The sequence below is a fragment of the Anser anser genome (assembly GCF_964211835.1).
Source record: "Anser anser genome assembly, contig: HAP1_SCAFFOLD_60, whole genome shotgun sequence".
In the NCBI taxonomy this organism is placed as follows: domain Eukaryota; kingdom Metazoa; phylum Chordata; class Aves; order Anseriformes; family Anatidae; genus Anser; species Anser anser.
In genome coordinates this window covers 809059-834136 of record NW_028153867.1, presented here as the reverse complement: position 1 = coordinate 834136, position 25078 = coordinate 809059, and the positions used below count along the sequence as shown (strand labels likewise).

The window sequence follows — 25078 nt, the reverse complement described above, 5'->3', positions numbered from 1 at the left end:
TAAATAGGACTGGTTCTCTGATTCTGCGATGCACGTGTATCTTTTGCAGGGATATAAAAGAACAGCTCACAAAAATACAGAAAGAGTGCACATATGCACACATACACATGGGAAACACTGCCAACAGCTCTGATAGAATAGGGACGCCTTAGACTTGTGTGGCAAGGTAATATGGCCTAAGCTTCAGAAGCAGCTCTGGCTTTCATGTGGCCATCAGCAGGAACAGCAGAGGTGTTTGGGTATGCCAACATTCCAGAAGTCTTTTCAGACATGAATACAGATCCCTTTTGTAAGGCATACAAAGGCGTTTTTCTGGTACTTAAAAAAGCCTAGCTCAAAACCAGAAAGATATCCTAATCCAAGAGCAAATGGGGAAAAAATAACCCAAACCAGAAGTGGAATAGGGAATAACTCTAACAAAAGTACTATGGCAAGAAAATGAAGTATGCCTGGAAAAACCGTGACATCAAAGCTTATCTTGCAGCCAATCAGTCAGTCAGTACAGAAGTGCATTAGATCGCACTGGAAGACACCAGGTCAAACTCCCACAATACTGAGGAGGAGAACTGGTCTAAACTTGTCAAATACTTGACAACAGCCTGCTTAGCACTGTAACTGCATAGAGGAAGACAGATCCCTAAGGCATATGCTCAGACTTTTCTCTAATCCGAACTGTCAATCCATTAGAATTCTGAAAAAAGTCTTACATCAAAATAGATCTTCATTCAGACAACTATCGCTTGCCCATAACAGCCCATATTCCTCTTTCTGTTAACACCTGTGAGCTTCAAGGGGGCAAAGACAATTGTCAGCCTTCAAGCAAGTCTAATCTACAATTGGACTCAGGTTTAAAATATATACACACACACACACACACATAGATATATAGCATTGGTGGGCCAGAGATTTACTGAGTATTCCAACTCAACTGTCCAAAGGGACTCTTGCCAGCAGATCAGTGTGGTGCTCCTGCTCCAGAACATGGCACCCAACAGAGACCAGCATCACAAAAAACACTACCACCACTACCTACTCTACAAACAAAAGGTAGGGCACTGCAATAAACTTTGTGAACGAAATCAAAAGCAGTATGAGTTTGCTGTATCTCCTTCCTAAATGGAGAAGTAGAAAGGAGTTCTAACAGAGACAATTTAGAACAGTTTGAAAAAAACATAATTAAAACCCAGCACCTGATTGCACCTGTACCAGAACCTTAAAGCCAGTCGCTTCCACCCCTAAAAAGGTGGTTGTTGTGAAGTCCAACTTTTAGATGCCAAAACAAAGTGTTGAGTTCTTTCTGCAAGCCAAAGAATGCCCATGGTCACATAAGAATTGCTTGGCAGATGAGCATAGAGTCAACAAAATTCCCTGCTACTGTTCTTTGAAAAGAGCGACCCCCTAAAAACCGAGTGCAAAGTCTCTTAACTCAAGCATTATTACCCAAAACACCATTTGCCCAGAAGGAAAAGCCATCAATATTATCTGGAGGATAACTCATTTGACCTAATCCAAGAAAGCAGTGTAACACAAAGCAGTCTCCTCAAGAAGAAATTCAATTAATTCTGCTGGATTTTTTTTATTTTAGAGATGAGTTAGCATTTGGCCTCAAATGATTCTAAAGAACACATGGTCTTCATGTGAACTCAAAGCAGACAATTAACTTCATCATGAAAGGAGTATTAAAAAAAAGAATAATAAATCATAAATCTTCCTCCATGTTTTTGCTTAAAAAATAAAGAAAAAAACACATCAATAAACATCCTCCTGAACTGTAACTCACTTCCCCTACTTCACCTTCTAAAGAATGCTTCAGAAAGAATCATCCCATTAGGACAGAGCTTTCAAACTGCAAGCAATTAAATAGCTAAAACTAATAGCTTTTCCCCTAGGGAACATTAGGAGGGACAAATTATTTTGTTATAAGTAAACTGAGTTATAAACCATGAAATATCTGTCAAAGCAAAATTTGTAACGCTACAGATTTAGTCAAACTACAAAATGAGCCATATTTCCTGTAGAAGGAAAAAATTAGGCCTCCAATAGCAAAGATCCTTTCTGTGGATACAGCATTATAACGTGCCTCGTTTCCCATCTTCGTATCCTACTCAGAAGATAAACTTGGGATAAAAAGTGGTGTATCAGTACTTTTATTCTTGCTCATCTTCCTTCCTTTCATAAAAACAACAATTTTCTCAAAGTTATATTGATCTTCAAACACAATCCAGACTTTGCAGCTGCCTCAAAATACAAAATTTTCATTGGATTTCCCATTCCTTTTACTGAGAACTGTCACCACCTTTCAGGTGCAGACCGTACTGAAAAAGGAGATTTCTTTCTTCCTTCAAGTAAGTTTTAAATTAATAGATGTCATACCTTTCAGATGGTTCTGCTCGCTGTTCTGCAGGCAAAGTCTTCTCTCTCATCCCCTGCAAGTTAAGTTTAGTTCAAGACTTAGCTGAATATGTACAGAATACACAAAGTACCAACAACCACTTCATGTGTTTTTTTGTGGTTTTTATTTTATTTATTTATTTTTAATTTTATAGCACTGAATACACCTCACCTACTTAACGTTGTTCCCTAATTCAGCATTGTGGGTACAGTTCAGTTAAATTTTGGGGCTAAAGTAAGCATCACTGCTTCACTCAGCATTGAGGACAAACTGATAGAACACTAAATCAAATTTGTCAAATCCTCTAACAAAGAAAGTAATTACTTTAAACAAAATGACAAAAATTGTGTGTGGGGGGGAGAGTTTTCATCAAAACTTGTGTTTGCCAACCCCGTAAAAGGGACTTTACCAAATGGAGATTGTGCTGGCTAAACAATACAGAGATTGAAAGAGTTAAAAGCAATAAGCAACCAGTATTACTGTCCACTTTGATTTCCAGCCTAAGAAGCCCATACACTTAACAAGTGGTCATTTGTACACTCAGACTGATACTGGAAACACAGATGTTTTCGCAGAAAGAGATGCCCATTTAATTTTATGGAAAATTTATCAGACTCCATCTACTCCAAAGCAATCAAAACCGATAACTCAGCACATTGTCAGAACTCTCACTTGGAGCACATAGCTCACCTGGAATAGTTTACACAGAACACGAGCATGTTTCATCAGTGACAGCTTTGTGTACATGAGAATATAAAAGGAAAACATTTCTGTCTTTTAATATTCTTTCACTGACAACAGGATGACTCAATAGCACATCATGACATCGTGAAAACAACCACAAGACACTGAGTGTTCCAAAAACAGAATTAAATCCATAAAAGCTCAATCTATTTCACAATGGTTCCCACTGCCTTAAAGCTCGCCTCAAACATACTATCAGTACTTTTTGCAAAGATAGGATAACAATTGGTTTGAGAAACATTCCAAGACTGGAAAAAAAAAACAGGCACATAAGGACTCAAAAATGTACTCACTTGGAACTTTGTGTCTCCTCTCTGGCAAATTTTGCTGGACTGAGTAGTTGAAGTCGGTGATGGTTCAGAATACCGCGTATAACGCATCGGCTGACGGTTTACTGTTGGTGTCACAAGTCTCTTAACAGGTGGAGGCTGGAATGCATTCTGGGATTCCAGCTTTGAAAGGGAAACAGCAATCAATTTATCCTTACGTCCACCCAAATTAATTCCAATATTTATTGATGAAAACAAATTACAGAACTATAAACCTCCCCCCATCGGTCTTGGCACTCAGTGAATACAATTTGAAAATTCTGAAGACCGTTCAACTTGTAGAGGGAAATCACCAGAAAACCAGTAACGAAATCCATAAAGCTATATATAAGTAGCCAAAGTCTGACTGAATTCCGTTTCAAAATTTGGCAGTTAGCTTCATAGACAAAATAATTCATGCTACCATAATTAAAATAATCCATGTTCCTAGAATATGCTCCTATCTTTTCCTCTGCCCACACTGTGATTTTTTTTTTTTAGTAGCTTAATTCATTAATTTAACATTCGAAGTGTTAAGCAACTAATTATACAGGCTTCTGGGCTTCACATCCCCTACATTTTCCCCCTTCAAAGTTACACAAACAATAGAACACACTCAAAAAAAACAACTTGTCAGTCTTACAATAATCTCATTCATTAAAATATGATCCAATGCTTTACATGTGCATTAGATGCACTTCAAGTAGTGGGTTTGACTTCCCTTTTCAAAGCATTTTCACAGACCAGAGTTAATTTTTAACACAGACCACTGCGTGTTCTGCAAAACTGACTTAACTGAACTGTCAGACAGAAAACAAACCCTAAAGGCTACAAGATTTACCGATGGCTCCGCCTGCGGTCTTAAGGATCAGAAAATACAGTCTTAGGAAGCATGCTATTGTTCAAATCAATACCAACAGGAAATCGTTTACACCGCAGCTTTAATTTCACAGTATCTCCCAGCTCTTAGTAATAGGATTCACACTCTCTCTAAAGTATACAAAAATACATCTTTCTAAAAAATATTACATTCAGTTTGAAACCTTGAATAAGACATGTTTTATGTAAGTTCACAAATCTACTTCGAGTGAACGACGGTTCATTGCTGGTTTTAAAGGTAAAAAAGAAAAATATTAATTCCCCCAGTTAGGCATTCAATACACCAAGAGCTATTCTGCCTGGTACAGTTCCTTGAAATAAGAAAAATACCACATCACTGCTACCCACTGCAGAAGTTTAGCCCGAGTGCACAAGTGTTCCGTCAACCGCATGTTCACTTTAGCAGGAAAACACACGATCGTCTCCTCAGCAAATAATTGCTTCTCATCACGGGCTACCCTTCTCCCGCCACCATTATGAATTCTAGTATTATGAATAGACAATCTATCTCCTTTCACCCACTGACAGCTGCGTGCAACATTCATTTAGTGGCTGACAATTTCAGGCTCTCTGTTGCAAATCTGGCAGATCTTTCTTAATGCCTTATCACAGGTGTATTGCTATAATATAACTGAGAATTCACACCAGATTTGGTTTTAGTTATTTGGATAATATTTATGATATACTTCACTTCTCCATGCCCTTGTAATTTGGCAGATGGTGAAAAGATGGTCCAGGAAATCTGAGATGTTTGTAAACTCTGAAGTGATTGTAAACTTAATTATACATCCATCCAGTCAAGGAATTAGCACAGAAACTTCTTGAGACACTGTCCCTTTTCTCATTAGAACAGAAGATGAAAAGTTTGCACATCTTGTTATTTCCTTCAGTCACCTGATCTTCAAGTGGTCATTTAAGGGTTTTGCAATTTAATAAGCCCAAGAATACCCCTAACTAAAGTCATCAAAAAAAGATGACTAGTTTTCATTTTTTAAAGAAAATGAAAGGAAATCATGCTTTACCACAGCATTATCACCAGTTCTGTGCTACCTCCAAATAGGAATTTAGGAGCGTAAGATTTATAGCGTCGGAAATTAACAATTTTCCTCCTCTTTACTTTGAATGGTGATAAAAAGCAGAAAAATTAGTTTTCTGTGCCCGAATGAACACGGAAGTCTGTACAAAGTCTATATGACCACTCAAGCAGTATTTTTCTATTTGTGATCATTTCTTCAAGAGAAAACTTGCCTCAAGAGGAATTTTAATATGCAGCTTCACCCCAAGTTGGGGGACAAGATAAAACGACTTGGTGTGTTCTAGAGCTGTTGCTCTCAACTTACAAAGATAACATAATTCTTAACCTGAGTAATCTTCACAGCCCATCATCTATTGTGGATACATGCCAATATTAACTTGATTTGATGTCTATGTTGTCACTGAGGTTTGAGAAAATTTTTCTAATAGTGATAAAGCATTGAAAAAGTTATCTACCTCAGCTTAAGACATTATTGGTTCTTACCTTTCTTCGTTTGGACTGGAAGTCAGTAATATCCGGTTTATCTATGTCCGGAGGCTGAGGGAAAAAACAAAGCATAAATATTAGAGGGCAATTTTTTTCTCCTGAGAGAGAGGGTTCCCTGCAACAAAAATGTGGGGGTTCATGGTCAACTTACACAACACAGCGGCAAAAGAGATGTCATTCTTTTAGCATCCTGTTGAAAAAACAGCGCAATAAATTAAACCGGCCACAACGTAAGGAAGAATAGTTTTATCTTTATCCTTTGATGGCACATTTACTAAGTTTTATAAACACATGAAGCAAAAACAGATTAAAAGAAGTGCTATTTACCAACAAAGGGCTTGACAGCTTCTCCACTGCCTCCAAGATGCACCACGCTGAGGTACTCAAGGTAGCGTGGGACCGCACAGTTTCTTCTCTAGCTTTCGCTCTCTTTTGTGCCTGAAAAATTAGCATTTTAAGTGTTACAATGGTCAATTCTCAGCTAAGGAGGCATGTTTTTTATGTCCCAAGGCTACACTGATGATACAATCAATATATTCTGATGACAGAGAAACATGCAGTCACTGGGAGTTCAAGCCATAAAGAAGAGAATACGTTCGGAGTTTAATGAAGTTTACCTTGGGCCTCAGTGCATCTTGCACGTGCTTGTTGCACGAGCAATAAAAGAACTCCGTACTTGTAAAAGGTCAAGACGGATGATGCTAGGACTGCTAAGGCCTCCGAAGCAGTAATCAGGGAAACAGAACTCAAGAAAAGGCTTGTGGTACAGAAAGCATTTTCAGTAACAACACAGACCTCAGAGTTTCACGATGGTCTAAGTGTACCATCTTAAAATCAGTGTATACAATCATAACCAGGAACTAGTTTTACTTCTCTCTTGCTTCCTCCCTTCCCCCAAGATTAAAGTTGGCTGCAAATCTTTGTCTTAAAAGATAAAGATCTGATTTAAACTGTAACAGATCTAAACATTACACTGAAAAAGTAAACTGTTTATTTGCACCACCCAACTTCAAATATCAGTCAAAAACTTCCTTTGGTGTGACTTTTTTTCTTCCCAGGTTAAACCCCTCAAATAACCACACTGTGCTTATCACACGATGTGAAGACAGGAAGCAGACCACGCAGCGTGTAAAAACACAAGTGAGACTCACAGAACCACAGAATGGTTAAGGTTGGAAGTGACCTCTAGAGATCGCCTGGTCTACCCCCCCGCTCAAGCAGGGCCACCCCGAGCAGGCTGCCCAGGACCATGTCAAGTCAGCTCTTGAAGACCTCCAAAGAGGGAGACTCCACAGCCTCTCCGGGCAACCTGTGCCAGGGCTCCATCACCCGCACAGTGCAAAAGCATTTCCTGATGCTCAGACAGAGCCTCACGTTTCAGTTTGTGCCTGTTGCCTCTTGACCTGGCACTGGGCACCGCTGAAAACACAATGGCTCTCTATGCTCTTTGCACCATCCATTCAGGTATTTATATACACCAATAAGATCCCCCCAAACCTCCTCTCCTCCATGCTAAACGGGCACAGCAGTCTCTGCCTCTCCTCAGAGGAGAGGTGCTCCCAGTCCCTTGATCATCTTGGTGGCCCTTCGCTGGACTCTCTAGTACCTTGCTGTCATTCACAGCAAGCAGCAAGAAGCAAGCTACTCTCTCCTTTAAAAGCCTAGTATTTTGGTTCCTCTTTTTACCATAATGCAGTAATATTGTAAAAAACAAAAATAGCCGACCAAAGAGGGTTCCCAGCTTTGCACCACAAGGTTTCAAGGTTTCCCGTAAGTGAGGTACTTGTACTGCCCTTTTTCCGTTGCACAAATGGACTGTCAGAACAGAGCCAGCAAACCCGCGTTTTCATTTTCTTCAAATTCCTTTTGATTTATCGATAAAAGTCACTTTCATTTAAATACATTCCTACCAAACCTGATTTGACTTTCCTTTTCGATTCAGCTCTAGCTAATCAGAGTTGTCAGCAGTTTTTATTTGCTATTTCCAAGAACTCTTGGGGGCAAATAACTCTCTCCAAGAACTATATGAATCGTTCAAAACAGAAAGCATGTTACTGCTTATCTTGGGACTGCATTTAGTCCTGCATGCCTCTGTGTACCAGAAGAACAAAGGATCAGCAAAGTTGATTTTAGATATTTTCAAAGACTGCAGGTTTATACAACATATCCATAGCATGAATGTAGGCATGCTTGGAAAAGAAGATCCACAGATAAATATTAGCCAGGTTTGACTACTGTAGCTTTTGCTACCATAAACACAAGTTTTCAAAGTTATGCTGTCATTGGCTTTTTTGCATCAAGTTATTTTAACGTAATGTAGTCAGAGGCAGACAATGGCACTTAAATGGAATTTTTTGAAAGACCTAACAACAGAGGAAACCCCAACTACCAACAACTAGCCCAAACTGTCATTCTTGTTCTTTCTGACAAGTGTTACCTGTGGTAAAAACTGTCATTAAAGAATTTAAACAGAAATCAATCTCGTCTATTTTTGTAGACCAAGAGGGCAGAAGAGCAACTGTTTGGCAAAACTTTTCCCCTTCGGCAGTGCTCCTTTTATTATTTCCATCACTATTTCCCACTACACTACTTTTCTCATACCTGATAAGGTTCCGTCTTTGGCTGCCTTGATCTTACAGCTGCACCACCGGCATAAGCCGTCTTTCCGGGGTATAATGGAGAAAACCCAAGCTGGTTTTGCTTAAAAACAGACGTGCTTCCACGTACCTACGGAAACACAGTATGAGAAGTGGATAGAAAAACAGGTACACATTCAAACTGATTAAAAGAAATACTGTGCAGTACTTACAGGACACAGTCCTCCAAAAACAAATAAACTGAATGCAGGTTTCTTAGAGCTAGCTGCAGAATGCTGCGAGAGGGAATGAGTTCTTTCAGCTTCTGTGGGCCAGAGCAGTGACGATGAAGTATTTTTTAAAACTGCAACATCTGCCAAAATGACGTATGCTAGATGTAAATGCCTCTCGTACGTACAGAACTTTAACAATAAAGATCACACTAAATCAAGTTCTTCAATACAGAAAAATAAGCATGACTTCAGCTTCTTTAAATAGATCAACTTCACGTACAGACTGAAAACCAAGTATCACCTACAAACTTGAAAACTGTTCACAGAGCTGCAAGTAGTTTTCAGCAATCTTACCAAGTTAATACTGTGCTTCCAATGCAGGTATTTTTTTCCTTCATGCTAAGATAAAAGAGGACCGCATAAACATCAGTGCATTTGTACGGACAAAGCTTTTTTCTGTGTTGGTAAAAGGCTGGAGGCCAGCACAGATCATAATCGCACAGGTTTTAAACCTGAAGATTCCCCAAAGGCTGCTCTAAGAGTTAACGATCTTCTGCCCATGTATGTTTTACGAAGACACACCAGAAAGTTCTAGTGCACTCAGGTTATATTGCTAAAGCCCAGCAACTCTACTCTCAGCTGTACAAAAGTTCTCTGCAAAACCTGCTGAGCACACGTCAGTCCCTGTCTATATGGGGGACTAGAAAAAGCTGCAAACCTGCTGTTCGCCCTTTCAGCGAGAAGACCTACGTACCAACCTACATCGACACGATGCTTATTTTTTATTTTAAAATGGTGTGCTTTCCTCAATGAATTTGGCAAAAGACATGAAAGTATTGACAGCTGAAGCCTTCTACCAAGAAAGGTCAAAAAACAGCCTATAGCTTATGTCAGAGTAGTTTCTTTATCTTCTCTTGCTGAAACACAGGAAAACATCTCGTGTTCCTATTTGTCACCTGCACTTATTCACATTTAACCAGCTGTCTGTTAGATATTCTGAGTCACTCTTCCTTCTAGACAATCAGCCTAGTTGTCAAGCTACGGCAAGTCAGCCTGATTTCCTACCGTCCCAGTTCAAAATTTACATATAACCTAGCTGAATGCGTATATTTCAGCATTGACTCTTTCTAACATCAGGGTATCATAAACGTATTCCAAAGCACGCTTCTATTAAAAAGGTGATAGGATTATATACTTCTAAAACACTAAAAATTCAATTTAATTCTCGCATCCAAAGTTGACATTCACCTATTTTATTTACTAAGGTGATGTGGAATATTAAAGAACGCAAGGTACTTCACATTAAAAAAAAAGTCAATTAAACAGAGAACACAAAAATCACCTTCATCAGATGCTCTAGAGGAGGAATCACTGGTTGTTGAGATGTTATCATCGTCTTGTTGAGAGGTAGAATCTTCTATTTCTTTTATCAAGGACAGCCTAGGACTGCCAATGCCAAATATAGAAGATGTCGAGGGCTGACAAGGTGGGACAGGAGAATCCAGCATGGTATAATTCAGACGGCTCCGATGAAGAGAGGGCCTTGTTAACACAACTGGGAAGTTCAGTGCTGATCTACTTGTGGATGGTTCTAGACAAGAACAGGGAGATAATTAGCTTTGCTATAGACAAGCTCACAGAAGCCAAAACCTGTTTCCTATCGACAGCCATGCTATTGCCAAGTTCTAAGCGCAAAAAGAGAGAAGCCAAATTTAACTTCTTCCTCACCCAGATACGGTTGCATCTAACTGTCTGGCTACAACAACAACACTGCTTGCGATACACAGTATTAATGTTGCATCCAGAAGTAGTTAACTATGAGGTTTTACAACACCACATTCTGACCCCGTGCTCAAATGCTCTAACGCTGACTTGGCCGTTCACTAAATCAAACATATATACTCCTTCTCCCATGTACAGCTTGCAATAAGCTTTACAAAATTTGAGATTACACGGTAAATTACAGATAACACTGCAGCTTCCATAATATTGGAACAAAGGTTACATTAATCTGAATACACAACATGAAAATGAACGTTTGCAGTACTTTTTTCCCAAGTTCTTCCATATCAGCTCACGTTAGAGGCAAAACATCATCTCCTACCCATTAACTATTGGGATTTTGACCCAAGGGACAAGGATGTTGACCCAAGTAACCAGATGAGCATTTTTCCCTCTTGAAGCAAAGGGTCTGCAAACAATGCCAGTGGCCTGGAATAGGTGGCCTTGAAGTCTATCTTGCTAAAAAAAATCTTATTCTTAAGCATAGTATTCGACACCCACGGACAGCAACATAAGCTGCAAAAGGTTCCAGGGTGTCCACCTGCTCCTGATCTCCTGGAGTTAGCAAGCTTGCAGTGCAGCTGTTCTTACTGAAAGCTCCTTTCACGCAGTTACATAGGAAAGCCAACATGTGTTCCTCAGTCACGAAGACCTTCTCTATTCTTTTCTCCAAACTCATTCCCAAGCTACAGCTACACAGAAAGCCATCAATCTCCTTGTTTACAATTAGATGAGATTGGAGGCAAAGATATTTCCTCCTTATTTTTTGATTCTGCCAACAACAGAAGCAACTGACTTTCCACATTATCTATGGTTACCTACGCACGCTCAGACAAAACTTCTTTACTTATTAAAAGCTGACTTCCCCAAAACAGCTAATTTAAGAGAAACTCAAATAAGAATAGATGCAAATTTATACAACAGGACTACAGGAACAGTGAGAGGCACTGGATATAAGACAAATTAATCTTTCATGAGGTAAAGGAGTTGCAAACCTCGTTGCCAACGGTCAAATACCTTTTCAAAGACACCCCCTCCCCCCACGTAGACCTTAAAGTTATTGAATATTTTAAGGATAATAATCTCATAAACCACATCCGTGCACAAGTTCCCCAGTTCACCATCAAGTTAACAAGGAACTTTACTAAATTGATCAAAGCCCAGAACAAAAAAAACCAAAACAAAACAAACAAACTCAGGACACGAGACGGAATTTTCCTCTGCCATTCTAGCATCTAGTCTTTTGTTTCGAAGACTGCAAAACAAATTAATTTTTTTAATTGCCTTAGGCAATTAGACAGATTTTCATTCCATATCTTTTAAAAGATGGAAAATGCAACCCAGCACACTTGCAAATGACTTATTTTCAGCATTTAGCACCTGGCTAATAGAGTACCTAAAGTTAACTGATGCCTTCCAAGAGCATAAGATGTATGCTTCGTAACTGTGTATACAGTTTAAAGCTAAGACGGTTTCACAAACAGTTGTTTCGACTTTTTTTGTTTTTTTTTCATTCTGTCAAAACCCTCATTCCAATTTCCTTTTGAAATTCAGATTCAAAACTAGAAATCTGTGAATAAATACAGATGGCCAGAATTCCAAATGATTTTTCACATACCTCGTCTACTAATTCCTGCTGGTTCAGGCGTGAATCTCTCATCGATTATGGTATCTTCATCTGCATAATCGTGATGATAGTTTACCGGAGTCTCCTCCTGGTTTGCAGATTCATTTCTGTCTACACACTCCTCCTCACGCTTATTGAAATACTTCTGCAGCCAGGCCGGTACAATATTTTTCACCGTTTCTGTCATTCTGCTAATTATTCCCTGCTTGAAAGAAAAAACACTTGTTTAATTACAGAAACACAGTCAACAGCATATGCTGCGATACCACCTTCCACGGACCTTGAAGACAGATATTATACAGCAAATATTCAGAAGACGACGACGAGGTTGATCCCTGGCATAGGATCGCTACACTTCTGGTAAACCTAAAATTCACCTAAGATTGATTTACAACTACCTATCACTGTCTGCACTTCCAAGTGACCTTGGCAAGGTTCAAAGTTTTGAAACCTCTGCCAAAATTCACCAGCAGGTCGTCAATCTGCAAGGCTATCAGGAAACTCTACGCCTGAACAGCTCCTGACCTACAGACTTGTTCCAGGACTCTTCCTCTTCGCACCCTCCCGTGAAAACCAACTAAACCAGAAGTTCAGCAATTATCTACTGCGACAGTCAGGACCATACTACCCATTAAAATCAGTGAATCTAAATATTTTCAATTTTAGTAATGCTGAATTGCAGTGACTATACGCACAAAAAACAGTTCTGCTCTCAACAGTCAGGCTAACCCAGAAGATGTCCTGGAAGAAACACAGCTATAGCTATAGCACCAGCACCTCCTCTTGCAAGAGCCTTCTAAAGCTGTTGCTGTATTTTGTAGAAGACTGACTCTGCGGCATACATCGGGTACGATCGGAGAATTCCCACCTGACCGAAAGCCCCAGGAACTACGGTTAAATAAAAGATACATTAATATAAATGAATATAATTAATAATAAAAATTAATAATAAAAAATAATATCCAGAAAGCTGACAATCATGAGCTAGGCATCCTGCTAATCATCCCTCCTGCAGGCAGGGGGAAAAAAAAAAAGTAAATTAGATCCAGGACTAGTTCCCAGGAACTTTGAAGCTGCTAACTATACTGTCTACAGTGCCCAGGCACCTTCAGAGCTTAATGGTAAGAGACAGAGGGTTTGGTGGGCTGTAATTACGATCACAAGCACACAAAACACATCTATTTAAGTATTTCTAAGAATCGACTTATCGACTAAAGTTGTAGGGGGAAGGATGAGAAAAACAGCGGGGTAGGGATCAGAACCAGAGGTATAACCTCACAAAATCGCATCGGTCGCTTTCGTGCCTCCCCAACTGCATCACTGAGAGACAATTAACATTAAGCCACAGAACCTTCTGCAGAGTGGACATGATATTGAAAATAAACTGAAATTAATTGACAAATGCTCTAAGCAAGCTATCTGCTCAAAGCTCGTCCTTTTACGTTATGAACATTTGCACGATTCGTCTGGTTACAAAGCTAACTGCTATAATAAATGCACACATGTAACACCTATCAGTTTGTCTATTTATCAAATCATTAAAATTCTTCCCCGATAAGTTACTGTTAATTTGATCTGCGCTGGATGTGCAGCAGCCATTCTCTGTGCAGAATCCCCCAGATATCCCCACGCACGTGTTTGCTCTGGCACACTCTTTAAATAAACCTACTGGAAAACACGCAGAGATAACAGACAATGGAAAAGTTAGAAAACCATCTCCACTGATTATTTTCAATCCACGTGTAAGGTTTATCAGTTAGCTACACAGTGTCGGCACACGCAAGCTATGGCACTTTCAACATTAATGCACTGTTCAAGCCAGAGGTTTCAACGGTTGCTCTGTAAGCGTGGGGAATGTTTGCATTGCCCTTCCAGGCCAGCTTTAGATGGACAAGATTGATTGTCAATATGTGGTATAAGGGACTTGGCATTTCTGCAAGTGATAAAAACCTAATTGAGCAGCTATCCATGCGTAGCGCTCCCTTGGTTTTGCATATGATAATCAATCCCCTCAGCTACGTTGCTCATTTAATAGCGGAGAGGTTTTGGCTGAACAAACGTGCAGAGGGCATCTCCAGAGCATCTCTCTGGGCGTCCTGACATTTCTTAGCAAAGAGCTGCTGGGAGGGATCTCGGCGCGTCCCCCCTCCAGCACGGGGATTTTCACACCCCGAATTGACGGACCGCTTTCACCATCAACCTGCTGTACCCTACAGCACAAACGAGAAGCAAAGCCTGGCAGGTAACGTTCAGAGAATTGATGATGGGCTGAGGAGGGGTGCAGGGAGCGGGGAAAGCCCTGGGGGTGGCACTGGGGGTCCTGAGGGCAGCGGGCTGGGGGTGAAGGGGAGGGGGAGGAGGGGGGTAATGGGCTGGGTAGAGGGGTAAGGGGGTAAGTAAGGGGCTGAGGGGATAACTGAGGGGGTTAGGAAGGGGCTGAGGGGGTAACTAAGGGGGTAACTAAGCCGTTGAGGGGGTAACTAAGGGGGTAAGGAGGTGGGTAGGGGGTAACTAAGGGGATAAAGGGGCGGGTAAGGTAAGGGGGTAAGTAAGGGGCTGAGGGGGTAACTGAGGGGGTTAGTAAGGGGCTGAGGGGGTAACTAAGGGGGTAACTAAACGGTTGAGGGGGTAACTAAGGGGGTAACTAAGCCGTTGAGGGGGTAACTAAGGGGGTAACTAAGCGGTCGAGGGGGTAACTAAGGGGGTAACTAAGCGGTCGAGGGGGTAACTAAGGGGGTAAGGAGGTGGGTAGGGGGTAACTAAGGGGATAAAGGGGCGGGTAAGGTAAGGGGGTAAGTAAGGGGGTAACTGGTGGGCTGAGGGGGAAGGGCCCGCTGTGGGGGGGCCGCTCCTCACCCGCTTGCTCCTGGCACAGGGGGGCTTCGCGGCGCCCAAACGGTGGCGCCGCCTCTTCACCTTGCCGCCGGCCGCTCCTCCTCCTCCTCCTCCTCCTCCTCCTCCTCCTCCTCCTCCTCCTGCTCCTCCTCCTCCTGATCGGGCTCCTGGGCTGCCGCCCGGCGCCCCGCCGCCACCGGCCCTGCCACCGCCGGCCATGCCGCTGCCGGTCGCGCCGCTACCGGTCGCGCCGCCCGAGGCCATACCGCCCCCCCCCCGCGTTCGGTGCCGTCACGGGGCCCCCCCGCCCCCCGCCGCCACGCGCCGCGGGGCCTGCCCTGCCCCTCGTGGGAATAAAAATGTTGTTTTTGCAGAGTTACGTTGTTTAAAGGTAAGGAATGGGGTATCGAGGTGTGCTTGCAGCGATAAGAACGCTTAGCAGGCGACCTTGTAAAATGCAGACAACCAGACTCCGTAGAACAATTCGGGGAAAATCACGGTGTTGAGTCAAGTCAGGTAAGTGAAGAACCATTACCGCTTCAACCAGTAAAAAAGTCGAAAGAAATTCGAAATTTAACAGGCCGGCAACTGAAGGCCATGCATTGTCTGGGAAGCATCAGACAGATTGTGAGCCTGGATCACCCCCTCAGTGGGGAAACAGGGGAGGGTCCCGTCATCAAAAAGTATATAAACTGGGTTTTGGAACCAGCAGGGGCGCTCCTGCTCGTGGGACGCCCGCCACTGCGATCGCGAATAAATTCCTGCTTCGCTGAGCTCCTCGCCTGAGCCCAAGTTATTGGCTACGGAGTGTTTCTCACAATTTGGGGGCTCGTCCGGGAGCCAGTCGCCTACTGGGGAGCCCCACCGCCGCAGCAGCAGGAAGGCATGCCCCGCTGATTTCAGCGGTCCTGTGCATCGACGGCGGCGGTTCTGCGGAGAGCTGACAGAGGGCCCGAGACTGATGAAAGAGGCAGGATCCGTGAAGGAGTGGGGAAGGGAAGAAGGCAGGCACTCCGGCTTTGAGAATTGATCCGGTAACTCTGTGCACAGACCAAGGTAAGAAATAGGAAGTATTGCCTTGGGGGTCGGGTGAGACTCTGTGTGCCGTGTGATTGAGACGTACTTTTGTACGGAGCGAGTGTGGAGTCCTGATCCGCGGTTCCGCAGCTCCGCGAGGGGCGCGGCCGGAGACGGACGAAGCGTGAGATAAGGGAGAGAAAGGAAGAGTCTCGGGAAATGTGGTGTATGGTAAGCCCTTGCACGGGGAAGTGCTTGGCAATACACCAGGGAAATTTGGTGTGCGGTAGTCCTCGCACGGACGGGACGCCCGCCACTGCGATCGCGAATAAATTCCTGCTTCGCCGAGCTCCTCGCCTGAGCCCAAGTTATTGGCTACGGAGTGTTTCTCACACCCTCCCCCTCCCTCCCTCGCGCGCCCCCTCCCCTCACGGGAACGCGCGCCCCCCCCTCCCGCTGCCGCTCCCGTTCCTCGCCCCGCCCCGGTCCCGTCCCGGTCCCGCCGCCCTCCCGCTCCCGCCCTCAGGACCCGGCCGCCATAATGAACCCCGGCCCGGCCACCGTAAGCACGGGGCTAGGAGTCACCTCCAGAGCCTCCCCGCGCCGTGGCGCCGACCGCTGGTGTGCCGCAGCACCGCGCCGGGCGTGGGACGGCGCCCCGAGCCCACAGTGCTCGTCAGAAAAGCCCCGCACCGACAACCGATACCCCCGCACCGACAACCAACAGCCCCCACGCCGACAACCAACGCACAAGCAGTGTTTTAGGCCGGATTCGTGGCCCCGTTGGTCCGGGAAGCAGTCGTCACGCTAAATTCTACCCCACGGCAGGGGAACGATGGGCATCGTGACAGATCGCCGCCCCAGAAAATAAACACATAAATAAAGAATAAAAACGATAACGGGACATGAATCGTGCCCTTAATAACAGACATTGGGCAGTGAAATCACCGACTTCTGCAACAATACGTGCTCAGGGAACTGACTAAAACCCCTCCTGCATCGGCCATGTAATAGCTAGGCAAACATCACATAATACTTCCCTCCCTCATGTACACCAAACCTATTAAGGCAACCATAGTAGTGTGATAACGTGATTTTTCTCCTCCAGATCAGCGTCAAAGGCAGCTACGCTAGGTTTGCTCATAAGTTCAAACGCTGCTTTATTTATTTATTTAAATGCCATTTTTCTTATTTAGAAGGATTTCCATAGGGTGACAGGCCTTTAATGACACTCACGACTCAGAAACATTTGCCGATGCAGTCAAACGGTGTCTATTAACGCGAGGCACTGAAGTTAATTGGTATTAAAAATGAGCCAAAACGAAAGGCAAGTATCTGTGTGTCCAGCAGAATGACAGCGATCATCACCATTTGATCAACCTTCCCTGTGAGTTCTATCTGCAAGTTACTTTGAGGTAGCGCTAGAAAGAAGCGGTTGGTCCAGAGCATCCCTGCAAAAAGAAACATCCACGGCTTAAGTACCGTTTACTCTTTTGGTATCCTTTTAAGTACTTTTTACCCGTTTCGGACTCCTGCCTCTTCCCGGCTCACTGATGACAGCATTAGTAGCCCCTCAAGCTACTGTCCTACAGCCTTTCCCATCAGTGAAGAGATAGGAAAAACCCCACTACTTCTTGGAAAAGAAAACCAGCAGGTTTTTGAATAAAAGCATTCTCTGTTGCAGCTAGGTACAACGAAAAGAGTTTATGAAATCATTACGGGACATTCTTGTAGAAAACTTCCTCAAGCTTGGAAGAAAAAAAAACATTTCAGCTAAGTAAAACAGAAAATAACTGGAAGAAGTGAAGTATGGCGGTGTTGGAAAAGTTGCTTCAAAGACTTGTTTAATTAAAAAGAAGGAAAAAAGCAAGTTCCTACTGCAATCCCATCTTTGTCAAACTGATGGCGGGCACCAGTACGATGTGTTCAGCTAACACAGGCTGGAAGTTGTAACTGCAGCTGTGAAGTTTACCCAGTAAAAAGACTCCGCAAAGCATTCTAGCAGTTCCGATGCAATCACTGCTTCCTGAATTTGTGACTCACGGTTAACACGGCAGTACAGGAAGAAGTCTGGCATTCACTGTGCTCTTACGGTAAAGAATCTGCCCTGCGCACACCATCCCAAGCCAGGTATGCGCTCCTAACAGGAAAGGACGATAGGCTGATAAGTCTCAGCAGAGGGAAAAAGACATCAGAGAACTCCTTTATAACAGCAGCACGCGGGCTGCAACCAACGTTCTCTTCCTCTCATCATTTTCATTTCTGTGGACTCCAAGAGAATACACTCCCAACATTTTTCAGCTCTGGAGAACAAACAGCCCAACCAATCTCATTCACTGAACTACAAAACTGGTATTTTCGCTATCTAGTCCGGAAAAGGAGGCGCACGTCTCTAACGTACAGTGTAGAGACCTTGTTAATAGGCAAAGTCTGCATAAAATAGGTGGCCACAGCCTGATTTTCTGACGTTCAGGGCCTTGGGTCACACACCACCACAGCATCAGACTTAATGAAGTCACCAATCTATGTGGGCCTCTCGTTACACAGGTCACATGTTATGGACCAACCTCTCAAAGGCCAAAAAACAGCACTGATACTGCCGGGCCAACACACATCTGTAGCATCCCATTTCTGTGTGACAACACAATGAATGTTTCCACAAAGTACTCGATGCAACCTAACTACTGTGTTTGGTGATGCAAAGCAAGCCGTGTCAAAGCAGCGTAGCACCCAGGCACATTCCTGGAAGATGTTTTGCTGCTCACGTTGAAGAAAATAGATAAAAAAATCCTGTGCAGTTTGCACTTCTGAGCTCAAGTACCACAGCTATGCACTACAATTGAAGTGGCATCAAACCTTGTAAGGTTTTGAAGCTTCAGCACTGCCATCCAAATTCAAGGAGGCTGCATCTATTATCTTGAATTTGCCCCAGCTCAGTCCCCTGAAACAATTCCATAGACACGTACAAGCAACCCTTTTCCCACCCAGATTCTTTGCTTCATCTATTCCACCTCTACCTTGTGTCATATTCTTATTAATCTGCCCCTCAAAAGACTCCCTGGCTCACACAAAGAAGCAACCCAACAAATCCCTGTTCCCAGCCACGTTGCTTTCATGCTTTGGGAAGAGTTAACTGCAACAGCTCTAACTGTGATGCCACCTCACCCCCTCCACCTATGTGAGGTTCTTTGCCTTCTGTCTCCTCCTACGTGTACACCTGCACTAGAACCAGGAAGAATGTGCTTCCTACAATACTCCAAGAGCCTCTTCTGTTTCAGGATGTCATCATTTCAATTCAGGACTGAAAGTATTCCTAGCAAAAACCCAACAGCTAATAGCTAACAGAAGCAGTTGCTGGTGATCAGCTACAAGTAACCTGGAAGTACTGAGGAGTCACAAAAGAGAATTTGCATTACATTTAAGAACAGCATGCAGCTTAGGACCACTGCTTTCACTGACTACACTAAGCCATAAAAAAGAATTGGATTCTTACCTGCCATCACAGCAATTATGGTTTATGTTGCCCCCAAAACACACACGGCAGTACCAGAACTGTGTCAACTAGCTTTAACAGCTTCCCCAGCTATTAAGTACAGTAATTTCTGCTTCCTTTTTTTTCTTGGAGGAATATTCTTTTGTTTCCAGCCTCACTTACTTATTATACACACTGTTAATTAGCAACTATTTCTCCATACTCATAGGGTTATGGAGTCCCTATGACTGGAAAAGACTCTGTACCCTTCAAGATAAGAACAGCATAAAGGCAGCAACTCGCAAGACTGCTCTAGCTTAAAGCAAAGCTTTCCTCATTGCTCTCATCTCCTTTGACTTGAGTGCTGTCATCCTTCTACCAGAGCTTTAAAAACTTCATTACCACGAATGAAGGAAGACCAGAGCAATCAGAGAGGGTAGCAGAGGGTATAACTTAAGGAGCTGTTACTAGGATTTTTTTGTTGTTCCTGGTGGACTATTTTTCTCCTTGCCAGCAAGGAGGGAAAACCAGCAAGTTGTTTTCTCCAAGATTTTTTTTTTTTTAGGTTTAAGAACACGGATTATGTTGTAGCAATTTCTTCGCTGTAAAGCGTCAGCTGAGAAGTCTAACAGTAAGAAGGGCAAGGGAAAACTGAATGCTGATGCAGAGAGTGCCAGCAGACATCATCCTCATTCCACGGGATGTTTGTAGCTATGGCAGTTGAAGTCTACACTTCCATATGCTTAACATACCCTATTTATAAGCCAATTTTAGCTGACCTAGCATGTATCAGTAGTACAGTTAGAGCCAGCAGCCTGCAGGAAAAAGTGGGCACAGGTGTTTCCATAGCAAGGCCTGTGAGTGTCTCCCATACATACTTCCAGTCTAAGCAAGCACATGAAAGGCTTGGCTTGTCGCTTACCTAAGGAACCAGGAAAACAAGGGGAAGCTAGATTTTGCTTGTGTCCTAATGCCCATATAAAAATAAAGACAGATGAAATACCCTTACTACCTTGTTAAATTCCATAAGCCGGAAGAGAACGTGCTGCACACAGGTACAAGTAAAATCCCTTGCTGGCAGGTTTGCAGAAACAAATTTTTTATTTACACAGGCAAGTCTTATCTTTAAGATAAGACCCCATTTACCTCTTTACATTTCTCGAATATTTACATGACTTCATGATGCTCCAAGAAGGGAGTGATGAACAAAAAGATTACAGAAACTGTCAAAAGCATAGCAAAAAAACCCCAACCTATCATTGTGCTTTAAAACTTATGAGCTAGAATAATGTAGAAGAAATGTAGTTTTAGCACTTTGGTCCTAACGGTCATGCTCTAGAAGACACTTAAATAGCAGAGGGGATTTCAGAAGTGACCGTATCCAGAGGTTGCCAGTGACAATTCATGAGTGAATCGTAGAGTTCTTCGCTTGTCTCCGTGAATTGTCTGTTCATTTCATCAACATCCAAGTAGAGCTGTGGATCTGAAAATAAAAGCCTGGTAAGTCCAAGTATCAAATCTGAGGCATGCGCACAAAAAAACTTCATGTGAAATGGCTAACAAAATGTATTTTAAGCTAAGTGTAATAAGCTATTAGATCTACTAATTTTAGTGAGGTATTTAGTCCTCTAAAATTTTGAGCCTCACAGCTCCAACTTTTGGGAATTTGTATATTAGAAGGCTGGGACTAGAATTGTCTTTCAAGATAAAGACAAAGACAATGTTTAAGATAGTAAAGATAACGTTTAAGGATAATCAGCCATGAAACCCTCCCAAGAGTCATTTAATTCACTTCTACGGCAATACACGTTACATAGGATAGTTTCTAAACACTAACACAAAATGCCTCCACGTGAGGAACTTTGCAAACCTTCCAGGACACAAATATGTTTTGTACCGTATAAGTGCAAGCTGAATCCTCCTTTTGGAATCTGCAACATAAGCTTTTACCTCAGGGTGGAGAACAAAGCTTTTGCATATTACTGAGTTTCTAATACAAAATCTGTTTAGCGGAACCAATACAAAGAACAAAATTCTGTCTTAGACCATTTTCAAATGGGAATGAAGGCACAGGTACAAGAAACCTGCTGCGAAGCATTGACAGTGTCCCGTTTTACTTGATGCGGTCAGTGTATGCTGTATCAGCTTTAAAACCCCAGCTGAATGCAGATCAACCCCACAGAGGTTTGACCTCAGCTGAATTTTCAAGATGTTCTTCATCCAGTAGAGGTTGGCTTGTATTGTTAAAAGGCACAAGTATGGCTAAACTCAAGTGACAATGACAGAACCCTTATTACCGTCAGTAATTAGGTCATCACCGATTGCAGTCATAACTGAAGATTCCTGAAAGACAGAAAAGGCTAAGTTTAATCATAACTCATTTCAGAAAGCATCACAGATTCAAAGTGCTGCAGTCTCAACCCATTCCTTCTTCCTACAACTACAAGGATAGATGGCATTTTATCTATTTATTTTAAGAAGAAAGCCAATATTACAGTACAGGTTGGAAGGGACTTCCGGAGGTCACAACTAATACATTGACCACGATAAGACCACTTACAACAACTGTTTAATTTGCTTTAAGCAAAGCAAATCAGAAGAACAGGAACAGAAGAAGCGTACGCAATTATGCTGTCAAAACCATTCTTTGGTATGCGTGAACAAATAATGGTGTATAAATCACTAATTCTATGGATTTACTATTTAAGCACTTAAATACAAACACCTCTGAATGGAATCTGCTCTTTTAACTTCACACTAAGCAGAAAGCATGTTTTCAACTTCGGATTCTTTTTGCTGATTCACACAAATCTGTACAACATATTATCTGTGAAATATTTTCTTTACAGCAAGCGTGCACTATCTTTACCTCAAAAACAGCTGGAGCCATTAAAGAATCTCCTAAAGAGCAGTCTCCAACAGCTTGCATGCTGTCATAGGGAGCATAGGAGCTGTAGTTGTAGTCAGCGTAAGCATCGTAACTCCTCTGCGAGTAGTAGTTCTGGTAATCTTGGTAATAATCATTATAGTTGTATGACTGGTACCGCTGCAATTCTGCTTTCAGTCTGAAACATGAGGAGTTGCATACAGTCAGAGAACAAGAAACTGTAAACCCAGTTCTGAACTTAAACAATTTGTTAGCTTACATACTTCAAAGCTTAAAAGGAAGCTTTCCTAAACAGTCACCTAAGTGACAGCTTAAGTCACAGCTCAAAACCTCATTTCTATAGAAGCAAGCATCCTCACCTTTGCCAATACCAGAAGGAATTGTTCTCATGGATTAACTCCAGAGCCTTGACATGGTTACCTGTACACATCAAGTATTTTTAGCGTTGGCATAAGCAAGCTGCTGCTAAGTCTCTGTGCTTTGCTAAAGATTGATTTAAGACCAGAGACATTTATCAAGCACAGCTGCTTTAAAGATGCAGTCTTAACCCTTCTATCTTTTATTTGTTTAATTACTAGATCTTATTTCCAGAAAGAAGTGAATGGAGTCAGATTATCCATTTCAAAGAAGCATCTGACACTGCCTGTCAGTTTGCCATGTCTACCTCCACCTGCTCAGTTTTTTTGTTTGTTTAAAGTCCATTAAACATTCAACAGCTGCCAACTATACCGCTCAGGTGAAGTCAGTCTTGCTTAACAACACAATCGCGATTCTCCAGCATGACGCCTTATTATTAGTGGGAGAATTACAAAATACGCTGGTTCTTAAGAAGAAAGGGCCAGCTGATTAGCTTTCACTACTTTCCCTTTCAAGATTTTCTCAGGGGCAGCTTCAGACTAATGACAAGAACCAAGACAAGTGCTATCTGTACTAAAACTGAGGTACACTGCATAAAGAACATTCAGATAACCCAGCTGCATATTCAAAAAAATCCGCTGTTTAGACTTGTCTTCACTGATTCTGTACAGGCAGACCTCCTGTGTCTGCAGTGCCCAGTTTCTCTCACTTGAATTGGGGATGCAGAGAAGTGAGTTCTATGCTTTTGGGGAAGAATACAAGCTGAAGGCATTCTGAAATAGCTTCCAAACTAAGCAAACATGAGGGACAAACTAATCCAATGGCTGGGTATTTCAATGCTAAGAGAGCACGGTACTCAGCCATTCAGAAACGTATTACTGATGTGTATTTTAATACCTACATTTGTTTCAATACTGCAAAGCTACACAAGTTCTAATAAAGAGGTAATCCATTGTCTTGTTACTGTAGTAAACAAACAGAAGATACATCATCTTAGGTCTTCTGCTTCCAACTGCACTCTTCCTACATACAGTTGTGTAGGGAAGGAAAATCTGAAAATACTGTTGACGTTCTTCTGGATAGCCGAAGCAAGAAAACATGTTTGTGGCTTATTCTTGTTTTCAAAATAAAACAATATTAATTTAATCAAAAAATTTTGGCAAAGAAGTTTGGACAGTGCTCTCTTGGAGAAGAGCATTTCCATTCTAAAGCAGAAGGAGGCAACATTTGCAGAATTATGCTAGGTAAACAGAAACAGAAGTGTCATTTTTTACTATTTAACAGAACACACAAGCTAACCTCATGAACATACTGAAATTGTTTATATGAAGTCCTGTTTTGTCAGTATCCTGGATCAAAGTTCATCAAATTTGGTGTCAATTCTTTAACCGTTCAGAGACCTGAATTGCCTTAAATAAGTGATAGAACTGAGCCGGTAGAGTAAGAAACCCTCTCAGGAAGTGCTAAGCTTTAAACTCCCCATTGCCCTAAGCTCATGAAAAGCAAAGAATAGCATTCTAAACCTGTTCTAGTAATAACGCCTTTGGCTTTCTCCCTGCGTTCCCATTTTTCCCCCCACTTCTTTCCTGTCAACCCACTGTAAAACTAGTTATGTGCTTCTCTCAAACTAGAGGGAAAGCTCTAAGAACAAGAACTCCCTAGCATATAAAACCACTTGTTGTCCCTTCTACCTTATGCAGGCCCAAACCTGAAAATATTTACCAATGCATTCAGCTTTGCTGCTGTTGAGAAACAAGGCTGGTTACAATGGCAGCTAAGCCCAAGTTGCGCTGTCTGGCTAGACTTAACAGTTGGATTCCCCCAGCCATCCTGAAGCAGGTTGATGAATCCAGGGAGTCAAAACATAGGACTTCTGCATTTCTGGTTTTGTAGACTGCATCCTGTGTACAGCCACTAGAGCAAGGGCCACAGACTTTCCAAAGGCAGAGCTACAAGAATCTGATTATTTAGAATAATTGTATCAATGCACAACTCCTTGGTTACCTTTTAGAAATTCCTATGCTCAGCCGGATTCCTTTTCCCCCCAGGCCTGGTGCGTTCTGGCAGTCTTGCAGTGCCCTCATCTGATCACCTTGCTCACCAAATCTGACATAGGCATACCCTCTACTATTTTCAAAAGGGAGAAAACCAATTCTAGTATGCATAACAGTTACAAAGCTAATGAATTCAATTTCTGTCTTCTACAAAAAACAGAAGATAGCAGCTACTATAGCTTCTATTACTTAAGCAACCTCTCTGGCATGTGCACGTGCACAGAAAAGGCTTTCACCAAATTAAAAAACTTGGGCCAGAAGCAAAAAGCTTATTCCTTGGTAGCATTAAGATGCAACTCACTGAGAGCCAGCAAAACAATACATTTTAAGTGCTCTCTGCGTAAGTAATCAGATTCCATATTTCTGCATATACAGCAGTTAATCAGTTAGCAC

General features: G+C 42.3%; 2 protein-coding genes and 1 pseudogene across 3 annotated transcripts in view; 1 reads left to right on the top strand and 2 right to left on the bottom strand.

Annotated features, from left to right (window-relative positions):
* Positions 1-25078, top strand: part of LOC310891269 (nuclear pore complex protein Nup153-like) — a 270187-nt pseudogene that overhangs the window by 56920 nt on the left and 188189 nt on the right. The window lies entirely within an intron of this gene.
* The window catches only part of LOC310891245 (nuclear pore complex protein Nup153-like), a 65465-nt gene that overhangs the window by 14678 nt on the left and 25709 nt on the right, over positions 1-25078 (bottom strand). Inside the window, exons 15-16 of the mRNA XM_083853512.1 lie at positions 3430-3588; positions 2374-2426 (exon numbers count right to left, since the gene is read on the bottom strand). Of these exons, the coding sequence (XP_083709638.1) occupies positions 3551-3588 (38 nt within the window). The 3' untranslated portion in view covers positions 2374-2426; positions 3430-3550. The remainder of the gene's footprint in view (positions 1-2373; positions 2427-3429; positions 3589-25078) is intronic.
* LOC310891249 (tRNA selenocysteine 1-associated protein 1-like) lies at positions 20500-25046 on the bottom strand. The gene is made up of 4 exons (XM_083853520.1): positions 24636-25046; positions 22257-22452; positions 21685-21730; positions 20500-20870 (listed from the first exon to the last, which is right to left on the bottom strand). The coding sequence occupies exons 1-4, from the start codon at positions 24794-24796 to the stop codon at positions 20734-20736; spliced, it is 540 nt and encodes a 179-aa protein (XP_083709646.1). The 5' UTR covers positions 24797-25046; the 3' UTR covers positions 20500-20733.

What these genes read in the sequence shown, in the direction of transcription:
- LOC310891249 (XM_083853520.1), bottom strand. Translation starts at nt 24,796, where the DNA reads ATGCATACTAGAATTGGTTTTCTCCCTTTTGAAAATAGTAGAGGGTAT. An exon ending in AGCATAGGAATTTCTAAAAG is followed by an intron (nt 22,453 to 24,635) that starts GTAACCAAGGAG and finishes CTCATGTTTCAG; the next exon opens with ACTGAAAGCAGAATTGCAGC. An exon ending in TGATGACCTAATTACTGACG is followed by an intron (nt 20,871 to 21,684) that starts GTAATAAGGGTT and finishes TTTTATTTTCAG; the next exon opens with ATCCACAGCTCTACTTGGAT.